At 35.0% G+C, this 13,565-nt stretch overlaps 1 protein-coding gene across 3 annotated transcripts in view; it reads left to right on the plus strand.

Moving 5' to 3' along the window:
* The window catches only part of LOC132796077 (ras-related protein Rap-2b), a 62,969-nt gene that overhangs the window by 12,418 nt on the left and 36,986 nt on the right, over nucleotides 1–13,565 (plus strand). The window contains exons 2-3 of one of the 3 annotated variants that reach the window (XM_060807113.1): nucleotides 11,959–12,146; nucleotides 12,422–12,713. In XM_060807113.1, coding sequence (XP_060663096.1) covers nucleotides 12,625–12,713 — 89 coding nt within the window. In that variant the 5' untranslated portion in view covers nucleotides 11,959–12,146; nucleotides 12,422–12,624. Of the gene's footprint in view, nucleotides 1–11,958; nucleotides 12,714–13,565 lie in introns of all 3 variants that reach the window. The other 2 variants (XM_060807111.1, XM_060807112.1) reach the window with 2 other exon arrangements.

A 13,565-nucleotide genomic window follows, 5' to 3' on the forward strand; every position in this document is an offset into this window, starting at 1 on the left:
TTCTTCTTCTTTTTTTTTTTTTGTATACTTCCATTTCCATTACCATTTTCATTTTCATTTTCATTGAGCTTGATTCGCTTTCGGTTTTTGCTCTGTTTTCTCTCTGTGTCTCTGATTGTTTGTTTGTTTCGCTTGTTTATTTGTTTTTCATCAGATTCTTTTGCTCTCGCTGTTTCTTCCTTTCCCCTCTCTCTCTCTCTCACTCCCTCTTTCTTTCTCTCGCTCCGATTCATTAGCATTTTTGTCGCATTAAAAATTGGCCCACAGGCATTTGCTTTATCTTTGTTTGTTGTTCTTTCTCCTCTCCCTATCTCCGCTCCCTCTCTCTCTCTCTCTTTTTTTTATTTTCTTCTTCTTGTTGCCCGTCAGCCTGTTGCTATTATGTATTATTGTTGCTGTTGCTGTTGCTGCTGTTGTCTGTCAATATTTTTGAGGCCATGTTTTCTGCGCCGCCTTTGTTCATCGCTGAGCACTCGCAATTCGTCAGGCAGCTCTCAGACCCGCAGTTTTCTCAGTTTTTTTTTCGACTACCCTGTATGTGTTTGGCTAACGGGTATGCCGCATAGTCACTCTGCCTTGTTGCTTACTGCACAGTATCTGCTGGTCGAGAGCTTGCAACGTTGTTTATAAAATAAATTTCTAGGTTCTTTTGTCAAAAGTTTTTCAAAGGAAAACTTGTTGCAACAAAAAGTGTGGGAAACTGCAAACACGTGGCATCTGCTAGTCGAGCTACTCACTACACAAATAAAACAGTGCAAACATTTTTAATTGTATGTCCAAATATGTATTTTTACTTATTCTTGCTATAGACTTTATTTTAATGACGGTCTATATGTTTTATTTGTGTTTGGAAATAAACAAAAGGGTCTCTGAGAATCAATGTTTCCGAGTAGAAGCTAAAGTACAAAAACTTTTTGAATGAAATAAAATATATACATATGCGAAATCATCCATTGGAGTATTATGATTGCGATGTTGTTTTCCTATAATTCAAAATCAGCTAAAGGGTCTCTGAGAGTCAAAGCTATGCTATGCGTTACGAAGCTAGAACAAACAGAGCTTTGTGTATTTTAAAATATTTATGAAACTTCCATAGACTACAGTGAATAGGTATTAATTTAATGATAATCAATTACAGCTAAGAAAACAATTAACAAAAGGGTCTCTGACAGTTAATACCACCCAACGTATTTAGTAGCTATAGTTAACAATGATTTTAAGTTGTCAAAAAATAGAATATAATTTAATTTAATAATTTTTATAAACCATATTGAAGGAGGTGTCCCTGCAAATTAATACCAGCCAAATTAAATGGAATTGACAATAAAGAAAAGGGTCTCCGATAGTCAAAACTACGTAGTATATTACGTAGGTTTAAGCTAGAACAAGCACATATGAAATTTACAAAAACTATTGTGTATGAGTATGAGAATAAGATTCAATTAAAGCTAATAAAACAATTAAGAAAAGGGCTTCTGACAGCAAATGCTACCCAACGGAAGCTAGAGTAAACAGAGTTTTTAAGTTGTCCAAAATATGCATGAAAGAAGCTTTTATAAAATATATTGAAGGAGATGTACTGAAAATTAATAACAGAAAAGAAAAGAACAAAAAAAAATATGTTTAAACTCATAAAAAATAACTAAAAAGTTACTGACAGACAGTTCTTATTTTGTGCGGGGAATATAAAGGATGAGCTTTATCATTAAAGATGTTGTCTTGGACAATATATAATAGTGAATAGAAATGTTTTTTTTTAAGTTTACAAAAAATAACGATAGGTTCTCAGAGAGTCAATGCACACAAGCTCCATTTGCAAACTAAAATGCAACTGAGCTTATAAAGTGAAATATTATTATTTTTTCAAATATATTATATAAATACAAATTATACATATATGTGTTATATGCATATGCATACAATATAGTATTATTTGTGCTGTACAAAGTTGTTTTAACTGAAACAATATGTTCTAATACTTAATTTGCATATATGACAATACAAACTAAGTATTATTACAATTTATTTCAAATAAAGCAACTTTGTATAGCGCAACTCGTTTCATTTCTCCAGCTACTTAAACTTTAGCTTCTCCTTCGCGTACATTGTCCATGATTAAAAGGGGGAGATAAAGGAAGTGGAGGAGGAGGAGGAGGCAACTTGTCAGCTCCAAGATGAGCAGAATGCACAGCTGTGGCAGCTGTTATAATTGCAAGCAGATGAACTTCAACTTAAAAGTGCGGGACGTACGTGTGCAAAAGAAGGCTTCAACTATGCTCAGTCGTATTAGCTGCGGCATGCGGCATGCGGCATAACGTATACGACGCGTGGTTTGCGTCGTGGTAGTTAGCATACTTGCGCTTATTGTGCATCCCAAGTCACTCTCCGGTGGCACCTCCGCCTCCACCTCCACCTCCACCTCCATCTCCACCTGACCTCTAGCGTGCTCGTATATTAGCATTTCGAAAAGGCCAAATGCACTCAGCAGCCCAGCCAGTCAGTCAGTCAGTCAGCCCTTGGAGCAGGTCACAGCACACACCTTGAGTAAGAAGAAGAATTAGAAGAAGAAGAAGAAGAAGAAGAGAAAGCCAACGCCAGAGCCAGAAAGTCGGAGTGTAGCAAAGCCAATTCGAGCTCAGCATTCGCGTTGTGGTCCGTTTTTAAGAGCGCCATTAAATTTGTATATAAAGCTAGAAATGTGTACGCTGAAATGAATATAGATTTCTACGCAGATATATACTATACATGTATATATAGTATATATATATATATATATGTATGTATATCGTTTATAGTATATGTTTATGTAAGGCTGCTTCGCGCTTTGCTTATGTACGCGTCTTTATGCTTTCACCTTTCAGACTTTTGCGTGCTGCACCTGTCGAGCAGGTCAGAGATAGAAAGAGAGAGAGAGAGAGAGATTGTGTATGAGCGAGACAGCTTGCTCTGTGCACAGTTATGCCAATGCAACACTGTGCTAATCACACACACACACATACAACTGTAAAACATGTGTGGCTAATTTGGCATTTATAAAAATAAACACGAATGCCCTCGAGCCTAACACTGAGTGTGACTAGCAGATACTCTACAAATATGCCCCAACGAATAATGTCTATAAAATTAACATACATTAGGATTAAACTATTAAATCATTTTGTTGTTGACAACTTTAAGTCACAAAAATAGACTGTTATTTAGAGATAATACAATAATTGTTTATTTGACTTTGCGTTTTCACTTATAGCAACAATATTTTATATAATAATTTCTCTTAAATGATATTCTATACTCACAGATAAATTTTACATATGTTTGCATTTCATTAGAGGCAAATCCATATTTCAATCAAGCTCATTTAACACAAATAAACATTGTAAATAAACCGCAAGCAACTTCATTTGCAAAAAGTTTTAATGAAATGTTTTGCAGAAAATATAGAATACAATTTTCATCTCAAATAGAAATTGATATACAACATTTATATCGAGCTATCAATGAAAATTCACATACTATATTATATAGATTTCTATTTTTATGGAGTAATTGGAGTTGACTTTAATTTAAGAGTAAATATTTGCCTTTTACAAAGTTGTTCTCGGACCTTAAATTTATATTTAATGCAAGTGTTATAAGGGACAAATAGACTGTCAACGTACAGCTTCGCAAAATGTTCTTATAAAAATAAGATGGTAAATATGAAGCCAATAAAAAGGACATTTTCTAAATTAACTTTAAATAACTTCACTTAAAAATAATTTATAATTCATTGCAACAAAAATATAGACATAAAAATAACTGCGAGTCAGGCAATGCTTAGCCTTTATATTCATATTATTCACCAGATTTTTCGGCTTTAAAATATTAATTAACTTATTGCGAACCAAATTTAAAATTAAAGTCAGTTCAAGCATATTTTCCATATATTTGCAAATATTTACGTTATATAGAGTTTTTCTCAGATTTCAGACTTCGACTTACTTTACGTATTATAACTAAATATATTATAAATATGTCACAAAAATTCGATATTTATTTTTGTCCGAAATTTCTATCATTAATGTTAGAAAACAAATTACTAGAGTGAAATATGAAATAAAAGTTAAATGTCAGTCAAACATTCTTATATGTATGTATATTTTCTGCACTTTAAAATAATAAAAAACTAATAAATAAAAAATAATAAATAACTTTAGCCTTATATTTATATTTTCTGCTTGATAAGCGCTTTAAAATAATAAATAACTTAATTCCAACATGATGTTATTACAAAATATATTGTATGTTCCATATTAATTGTCACTTACAGCTCATTTCTTAGATATCTTATTTATATTTTTATATATAAAAAATAGACAATCAATATGTTTGTTAATAGAACTTTCTTTCTATTGCAAGATATTTTTATTTTTCGTTGGATTTCCATTTATAAGCAATGTATAACTTAACGCTAACAAAAAGTAAATTTGCAAAGACATTTAATTACCATTTAGAGGGCATTTCTTAGCCTTTATTTCAAACATTTTGCTGGCACCAAGTTATAGTATTTTGTGTTATTTTTCGCACTTTACGATTGCGATGATTGCGTGACAAGCAAACAGTGAAAGAGAACCAAGAGAATGCTTTTGCTAGAACGCAACCATTACGCTTATTATTTATAATTTTATGGCACGTGGTTATTTATCTGCAATGCATTTGATTGAATGAGCGGGCCCAGAAGATAATGCTGAAAGCGCAGAGCAGAAAGTGGAAAGAGTGAAAAGAGGGAGAAAACCTTTCTAGTTGAGAGAGAGAGAGAGAGAGAGACACTCGATGTTAACAACAGTTTTGCAGGCTAAATAGATTAAGCAAACCAATTTTGGCCTTTATGCAAATCGAAAAGCCAAATTCAATTGCAAAAGTTTACGGCTTTTTTAGCCAGATTTGATAGCTTTTTTGAGTGCTTGAGTGTGCCAAGTGCTGGGCACAATGGACACGCCTTCACATCCGTCTGCCCCCCTCATCCTCTTCCTCCTCCTCTTGCTCTTCGTCCACAAAATATGCGCGGAATGAGAAAGGAAATGAGATATTCGAGCTACGCTACGAAAGTTCTGCATAGATTATTATGCTAAACATAAAATACCCTGTAAATATGAAAGAGTGGGTGTTGAAAAACGAGTTGAAACTAAATGAAAATTGTATTAAAATAGCATTAAAATTGTGATACAGATTAACTCATAATTGAAGTGGTGTATTAATTATTTTAATGGACAGCTCAACGCTCTCAATCGCAATGCGAATGAACGACAAATTAATGCATTGCACAATTATTAGCAACAATTTCGCAAAGTGAGAATATGAAAATGTGCAAATGAATGCAATTTGCAATTATGCATATTAATGGCCAGCTGAACAAATTGACGCAGAGTCGAGCCTGCAATTATAAACTTTGACATATGCAACAGCAACAGCAATTGCAACTTGCAACTCGTGTGCTCAACCTATTTTTTTTGGACTTGCTGCCGCAATTGACCTCAAAATTTGTTGCAGTCGAAACCGCTGAAAATTGTTGGCTTACAGCACGTGCCGTTCATTCTCCCTCTCTTTCTCTCCCATTCCCTCTCTCTCTCGCTCTCTTTTTACCGCAAGCAATTCACAGTGCAGCAACTAGTGCAAGAACTCACAACTACACCAACAACATCTCCACTCAATACTGAGGTTCAGCAACTGTAATCCATTTACCCCTCTCCTCACCCCTCTGCGCTCAACTCGTTTAACTTTAACAAATTTTTGTGTCTAAGCCACAACGAAAGTTATCAAGAGCCAGCGAAGCAGCAGCAGCAACAGTAGGAAGGCGCATGGCCAGCGCAAAATCGCAAAATCGCCTTAGGACACACACACACATACACATAGAATGCCACGCCCCTTGGTTGCCCCTTTTCCTGACACTTCTTGGCATTGCCCTTCAAGCGAATGCCGAAACTTTCGGCATGCCTAAGCGCATTTGAGCCAGACTCAAGCCTCAAAATGCCTCCCTCGACGACAAGGCCACAAGAAGCCAAAAAGAAGACGAACGAGAGTCGAGCGGAGAAGAGAGGGAAGAGAGGGAAGAGGAGCGATGCGATGCGAAGCGGCATCAAAGTTTCAATATCCTTATGGAGCAATTCAAAAAACTGTTCCCTCTTGGCATTGCCACACTCATACACACACACACAGTCGTACGTGTAATACAATTATGGCGAGAGGCAAGCGATTAAATTGCCCAAAAAAGTATGCTACGAAAAAGTAAACAAGAATTTATGCTCACAAATCTCATGGAAAATGCGCAACAAATTACAAATTATGCATCAAATTGAATTATTTCAATTACTCTCCCATGCATATATTATGCATATATGATTATATTTTCTTTTTTTTTTTTTTTTTTTTCCTTCTTTGTTCGCAATAACTAACAATCAATGCAGCAAACTAATGCGACAGCTGAAGAGTTCAGAGTTGAGTTCAGTTGAGTTGAGTTCAATGCGATTTTCTTTTGTTTTGTACTAACTTTCTTTTTTATTATTCTGTTTAAAGTGTATTTTTTTTTTTTCATTTTGCAGACTTTTTTGGTCTAACTCTTTTTGAAACTACATTTCTTTGCCATCGTATTTTATTTTTGTGTTTAACTCTTTTTGAAACAAAATTTGTTCGCCATCGTATTCTTTTTTTATTCATTAAGTGGACATGTAAATAAACCCAAAACAAGCAAAAGTGCAACTAATTAAAGCCATTAAATTTGCATTTACCTTTCTTTTCATTTCTTGAAAAAGTTCACTTGCATATCTGCGCCTTGCATATTATGATAAGCAACTTTTAAAAGGCGAACATAAAAAAAAACTAACCGAAATTTTATGCAAATGGCAAGCTTGAAGTTGGCGCAAGAAGTTTGGGCTTTTACCAAGTTGTTTGGCCACATAAAAACATATATACATATATATATATATAGTCTGCATAATGCCATATAATTTAATCACACTCAAGAGCGCGTCTCGTCTCATCTCAGTGTCCAGTGTCAGTCAACTCAAGTCAACTTGACTCGACTCGACTCGACTTGACTCTCAAAATATTGACACAAATGCAATTTTTGCAGCATTTAAATAATTTGCTTAAATTTACTTAGAGCAGAGAGTTTTACAGGGTATTTTGTGTGTTTAGCATTTGCAATGCAAAGTGTTCACTTTGTTAGTTTTAGTCGCGCCAAGTCGCAGTCGACTCAGTGCACGTGTATTGAATGACATCTAAAGCACATTTACAATGAATTTGATTCGTGAGCACAAAAGGCAACAACAGAGCATGAAGAAGGGAAGAGCTGGAGCAGCAGCAACAGCAGCAAAAAGAAAACAGAACAGAGAACAGAGAACCGAGAACAGAGTGCAGAAAAAGCGGGCGACAGTTTTATACAATATGTAGATAAAATTTCGCATTTTCCTCGCTTCGCTTTTCCATGGGCACTTTTGTGTGTCTGTGTGTGTGCGTGTGTGTCTGTGTGTGTGTGTGTGTGTGTGTGTGCGTGTGTGTGTGTGTGGCTCGTATTTAAATGCGACTCATGTGTCTGCTGCTGATGGCTCCATGCGGTGTACGGCATCTGTCAAATGGGCGTATTCACTGCCTCTTTACATGTGTGTCTCTGTGTTCGTGTGTGTGTGTGTGTGTGTGTGTCCACCATATGAAGGTGATGGTCGTTCCTCTTTCGCTCTTTCGCTGTTTCGCTCTTCGCCCCGCCTCGATCCTGCATCCCGTATGCTTTTGCTTCGCTGTTGTACCAGCATTTAATGAGTTCGACGTTGGGCCGTGAAAAAACTTATCCATACTCGTATTTCATGCGAAATGCAGCCGCCTTTTTTTATAATTTCTTTTATTTTTGTATTTGCCAGCTTTTTCTTTAATTTGTTGATTGTAGGCAAAACTTTGTTAATGCTGATAAATGAGGGAACATTTTCAAAAACACGATATAAGTATTACAAATGCTTGCCAGCAAAGGAAATACAAATATACGGGAGTTAGAAGTCGACTTTTCTAATAATATTATCTTTGATAACATTTCATTACATTAAAACATTTCTGCGAAAATGTTTTTCTTTATACGAGTATATCTCAATTAATTAGAACACTTTCTTAGAATAATATCGAAATTGTACAAGAGAAAAGGTGAAAAAATGAAATTGCAAACCAAATTGTAACTTCTGGTTATTAATATTTATTTTGTTAAAATTTAGATTAAATTTTTTGAAGTTATTGTAATACATAATAATGATATTTTCAATGAGTAATATAGTATATTCATATACCAAATATAGTCCTAGGCATATTTTAGTATTTTATGGTCTATTAATTTGGTGTCTTTTAAACATAACTGACAATCTGGTATATTTTAAGTGTACCACTTTATAAATATAGGAAAAATTACTTTTGATATATTTGAATAATTTTTCAGTATATTAATTTAGTATATTTTACGAATGACCGACACTCACATCCAAAAATGACTTTTGGTATATGTTTAGTATTTTGCGGTATATTAATTTGGTATGTTTTGAGAATAATAACGCAGTTACAGTCAGCGCCACAAAAAAAGCCGCACTTTTAAGGGTTACGAATTTTAAACTTTCAGGGCCTGTGGTTTCATTATATGATTGCGGATTCGCTCAATTTTTTTTTTAATAAGTTAACTGATGGTATGTTAATAAAAGTGCATACCAATTTTTATTTTAAATTTGTTTTTAATATTAAAAAATGTTGTTTTTGGTTTCACCCTAGTTTTAGCGACTTTTCACTATTATGGCAAACTTAATGAAAAAAATCATAAAAGTTATAATAATGAAAAAATTCAACAAAAACTATTTTTTTCCAATTGAACACCTTACTAACTATAAAAAAAATTTAAATCTAGGCAATTTAACATTAGACATATTTTTTTAATTTAACTTAATACTTAGAAATGCCGCCTTTGGCCTTAATTACAGACTTTACCCTATGGAGCATAAAATCGTAAATGGAACACAATTATTTCTTTGTTATATCGTATATCCATATTTTTTCTATACTTTGTTTTAGCTCATCCATAGTTTTGGGCTTTCGCTTTCTTTTTTTTTGGCCCCCATATAGGCCCCAACATTCTCGTTTGGACTAAGGTCTGGGCTGTTTCCTGGCCAATCTAAGGACTTAATGCCCAATTCTTTCTTCAAATTTATTATTTTTAGATAGAAAAATGTTCGATTTATCTGAATAAGTTGTTTTGGTAACAATCGGACACTGAGTAACTCACAGATCGCGCTCGATTGCAAGGTGCAGAATCATCCTGAAAAATGGGTTCTTCTTCTTCTTCACTTATGGACTCAATGCTAGGCACAACTCCACTTAAAATTATTTCTTTGTATTTTTCTGCATTGATCATACCCTGAACCATTAAAATTGATTCCGTTTTATATTTGGATATGCATCCCCATACCATAACATACGGTGAATGCTTTACTGTGGCTATGCAGCAATTTTCAGAAAACCGTTACCCACGTCTACGGCGCACCTTGAGAATTCCATCAGATCCAATGAGATTAAATTTGGACTCATCTGAAAATAGCACTCTTGACCAATCAGAATCAGTCCAATTTGAAGAAAGAATTGGGCATTAAGTCCTTAGATTGGCCAGGAAACAGCCCAGACCTTAGTCCAAACGAGAATGTTGGGGCCTATATGGGGGCCAAAAAAAGAAAGCGAAAGCCCAAAACTATGGATGAGCTAAAACAAAGTATAGAAAAAATATGGATATACGATATAACAAAGAAATAATTGTGTTCCATTTACGATTTTATGCTCCATAGGGTAAAGTCTGTAATTAAGGCCAAAGGCGGCATTTCTAAGTATTAAGTTAAATTAAAAAAATATGTCTAATGTTAAATTGCTTAGATTTAAATTTTTTTTATAGTTAGTAAGGTGTTCAATTGGAAAAAAATAGTTTTTGTTGAATTTTTTCATTATTATAACTTTTATGATTTTTTTCATTAAGTTTGCCATAATAGTGAAAAGTCGCTAAAACTAGGGTGAAACCAAAAACAACATTTTTTAATATTAAAAACAAATTTAAAATAAAAATTGGTATGCACTTTTATTAACATACCATCAATTAACTTATTAAAAAAAAAATTGGGCGAATCCGCAATCATATAATGAAACCGCAGGCCCTGAAAGTTACAAATTCGTAACCCTTAAAAGTGCGGCTTTTTTTGTGGCGCTGACTGTATATTTAAAATGTTTAGCGAGTATCTCACAGTCGGCAGCATCTTTCATACTTGTTTCGTTTTAGTTTATCATATTTTATTAAACCTATTTTCTGATGCCAATACTTTTTAAGTTGAGTAAAAATATATTACATATGAACTATATATACATATTTGGCAAAAGATATTTATAATGACTCACTTGGAAAAAAACTACAGCATAAATTCTTTTAAGACTTTATTTACGACGTAAATTTGTTAAACGCCCGAATTTAAAAAATCAAATATTTGTTTGTTAATAAATGTTAATAAATAACTCTCATTGAAAAAAACACTGCATGAATCCATTTCTGACTTATTTTGCTGTCAGAACTTGTCAAACATTTGAATTCAAAGAGTCACACATTTTTATTTGCTAATAAATGCAAATGTTTATCAAACTAAATTGCAAATTAAAAACAAGCAAATAGTAAAAGCTTAAAAAGCCTGAAGCGCAAAATTGCTGTGACGAAATTATTGTTCGAATTTTATAAGAATTCAATTCTATGCTACAATTCTCATAAATATGATAAATATACAAAACACGCACACAATTTGCTGACTATTAGTCAAGCCTGAACCTGAGCCTGAGCCTGAGCCGCAATTAGGCATTCGAAACCCATTTGTTTGAACCCATTTGAGCCGAGATTGATGTTATTCATGGGCAGCCTGAAATGAAATAAACATTTGTTTAAATGACAATGAGATCATGCGACAAGTAAATTGCGTGTCGACTCCATTCCATTGCTCGTGTAATGCTGTAAATGCAAATGAAATTTTAAATGTGAATTTATTACACTTGGCCAGTTGTAAGTTGCGAGTTGCCAACTCTGAGCTGTGAGCTGTAATTAGCCTGGTTTATTAATAGTTCACGCAGCCAAAGGTCTTAGCTTTGTTGGTCTTTTCCAAGCATTTACCTTTCCATTTTTTTCTTGCCTTTCAGTGGCAACTTTAATCGTTGCAAGGTTGCAAAATAAAAAAACAGTGTGCAAAGGGTATAAGGAACTAGATGACGTTGTTTTTGGTATTTTACAGGGTAGCTTTTAGTTAAAAATAAGTGCACAGAAACTGCCTGTTAACTGCTGATGTCTTTCCCCCACTCCCTGGCTCCGTCTCTGGTGCGGAATCTCTTGGGTCTCAGTCTCGGCTTTCAGCTACTTTTGTTGAGGCTCTTGGGTGGCAAACATAAACAAAATTAAGGCAAGCGACTGCAGACTGGCAGCAAGGCAGCAAGGCAGCAGAACAGCTTTCAGTTCCAGCTTCCACACGCCTCACATAAATTTGCTTAATTACTTTGCGCGCAACTTCAGTGCAGACTGTGCCAACTGTGAAACTTTTGGCAAATGGTTGCGTTTTAACTTTAATTATCTCCGTTGGCAGCGGCAACAATGCGAGTGGAGAGAAGTTGGGTATATGGTATAACATTGCATTAATTGTACTCGGTATTTTAAAAAGGGTATCTGAAAGTCAGCTCTCGACTGTTGCTACTCTAATTTCTAATTTTAAAGAGACGACTGACGTTGTCACTGTTGTAGTTAAACAGCTAAGCAGCAAACGCAGCATGTGTCTCTGCCATCGCCATCGTCATCGCTATCTCTAGCTTCATCTTTATCAGACGGTTGAAGCATCGGCTAATTTATGACCACTTTTGTCTCGCACTCAACTTGCGTTCATTTTCAATTTGCAGGTACATTTACATTTTACCAGTTCCCAGTTGGCATCGTTTCGAGTTTTGGAGTTTGCTTCTGGAACTGGAGCTGGAACTGAAAACTGAAAACTGAAGCTTCGAGCTTGGAGTCGGAGTTGGGCGCATAATTAAAAGCGAAACCCAAGAGAGGCTGCAAATATTTGCATAAAGCGCAGACGGGCTAATAAGTAACTACCAACAACAACGCTTCTAACACACAGCTACAGTTACACACACACACACACACACACATACATAGCTGGAGAGCGAGCATAATAAAGTGCAGCATACTTTTGAGCGTCGCGGCTGATTCGATGAAATTTATGCAGGGCTAACAGCAAAGCCACAAAGTAACGCACTCGCATACAAACACACTCACACACACGTATAGAGATAACGCAGGCAGTGACAAACACCATATAACAGGATTTTTTCGCCTGATTTACGGTTGCTGTGGTTGCAGCCCAACATCAACGCCAACGACAACGACAACGCCAACAACACCCCGGCACATCAATCCTTTTTGCCAAGCCAAGGCACCAGGCACCTGTTTATCCCAAGAAGAACAACAATAACAACACCCAGCAGCAGAAGAAGGAGCAACAAAAGCAAGAGCAAGAGCATTAGCAGAACAGAAGAGGCGAGCGAGCAGAACTCTTTGGCAAAATGCGTGGCCGTCACTTGCGTCGACGCTTCAGCTTGCAGCCCTCGTTCATGAAGGATGACAGCGCCGAGGATAAGCCGAAGCGTGACAAGTAAGTTATAGCCGCAAATACATATGCATTCACTCACTCACACACATACAGTTACATGTGCATAAGAATATTCTTGTTTAATACACGATAAGCACGGGATACCCAGCAATAAATAGCAAGCTACAAAGACATCTGAAAATTTTTTAGCTCGCTATAGCGATGCTTTAAACAGAGAGTGAAGCAAAAGAAAAAGGATAGAAATGCAATAGTACAACTATAGTAAATAGTGTTTAATAAGTCTTAACTAAGCGATTACTAAGCGATAGATATGCGATAGATATGCGATAACTAAGCCCACCAATAAATATCAAGTTATACGTTATATAGCTGTCTATAGCAATGCTTTAAAGAAAGCCATGCGATAGCTAAGTGATAGTCAAAAGAAGTCAAGTGATAGTAATGCGATTGATAAGCAATAATTAAGTAAAGTATAAATAAATAAATAGAAACAGTTTTCGTTGCCAATAGCGATGCTTTAAAGAAACCCATGCGATAGTAAAGAAAAAGGAAAGTGATAGTAAGGAAAAATAAAGCGATAGTAAAGTGTTAAAAAAAATAAAAGATAGTTAATCTAATAGCTAAGCGATAGCTCAACGATAGCTAAGCGATAAAGTTATACTAAGACGATATTTAAGCTACGATGAGGCGATAGTAAAATGACAGAAAAGACTTACAAATAAAATATCTAAACGATAGTTTCAACATTACAACGATAGTAAAACGATCCCTATGCAATTTTAACGCGATAGCAAAACGATAGTAAACTCCATAACTTATATGTGAAATATCAAAATATTAAACAAGGAGAAGAGTGTAAAGAAAAATTAATTGAAATCAAGTCTATTACAATAT

This window comes from Drosophila nasuta, chromosome X (assembly GCF_023558535.2).
Source record: "Drosophila nasuta strain 15112-1781.00 chromosome X, ASM2355853v1, whole genome shotgun sequence".
Lineage (NCBI taxonomy): Eukaryota > Metazoa > Arthropoda > Insecta > Diptera > Drosophilidae > Drosophila > Drosophila nasuta.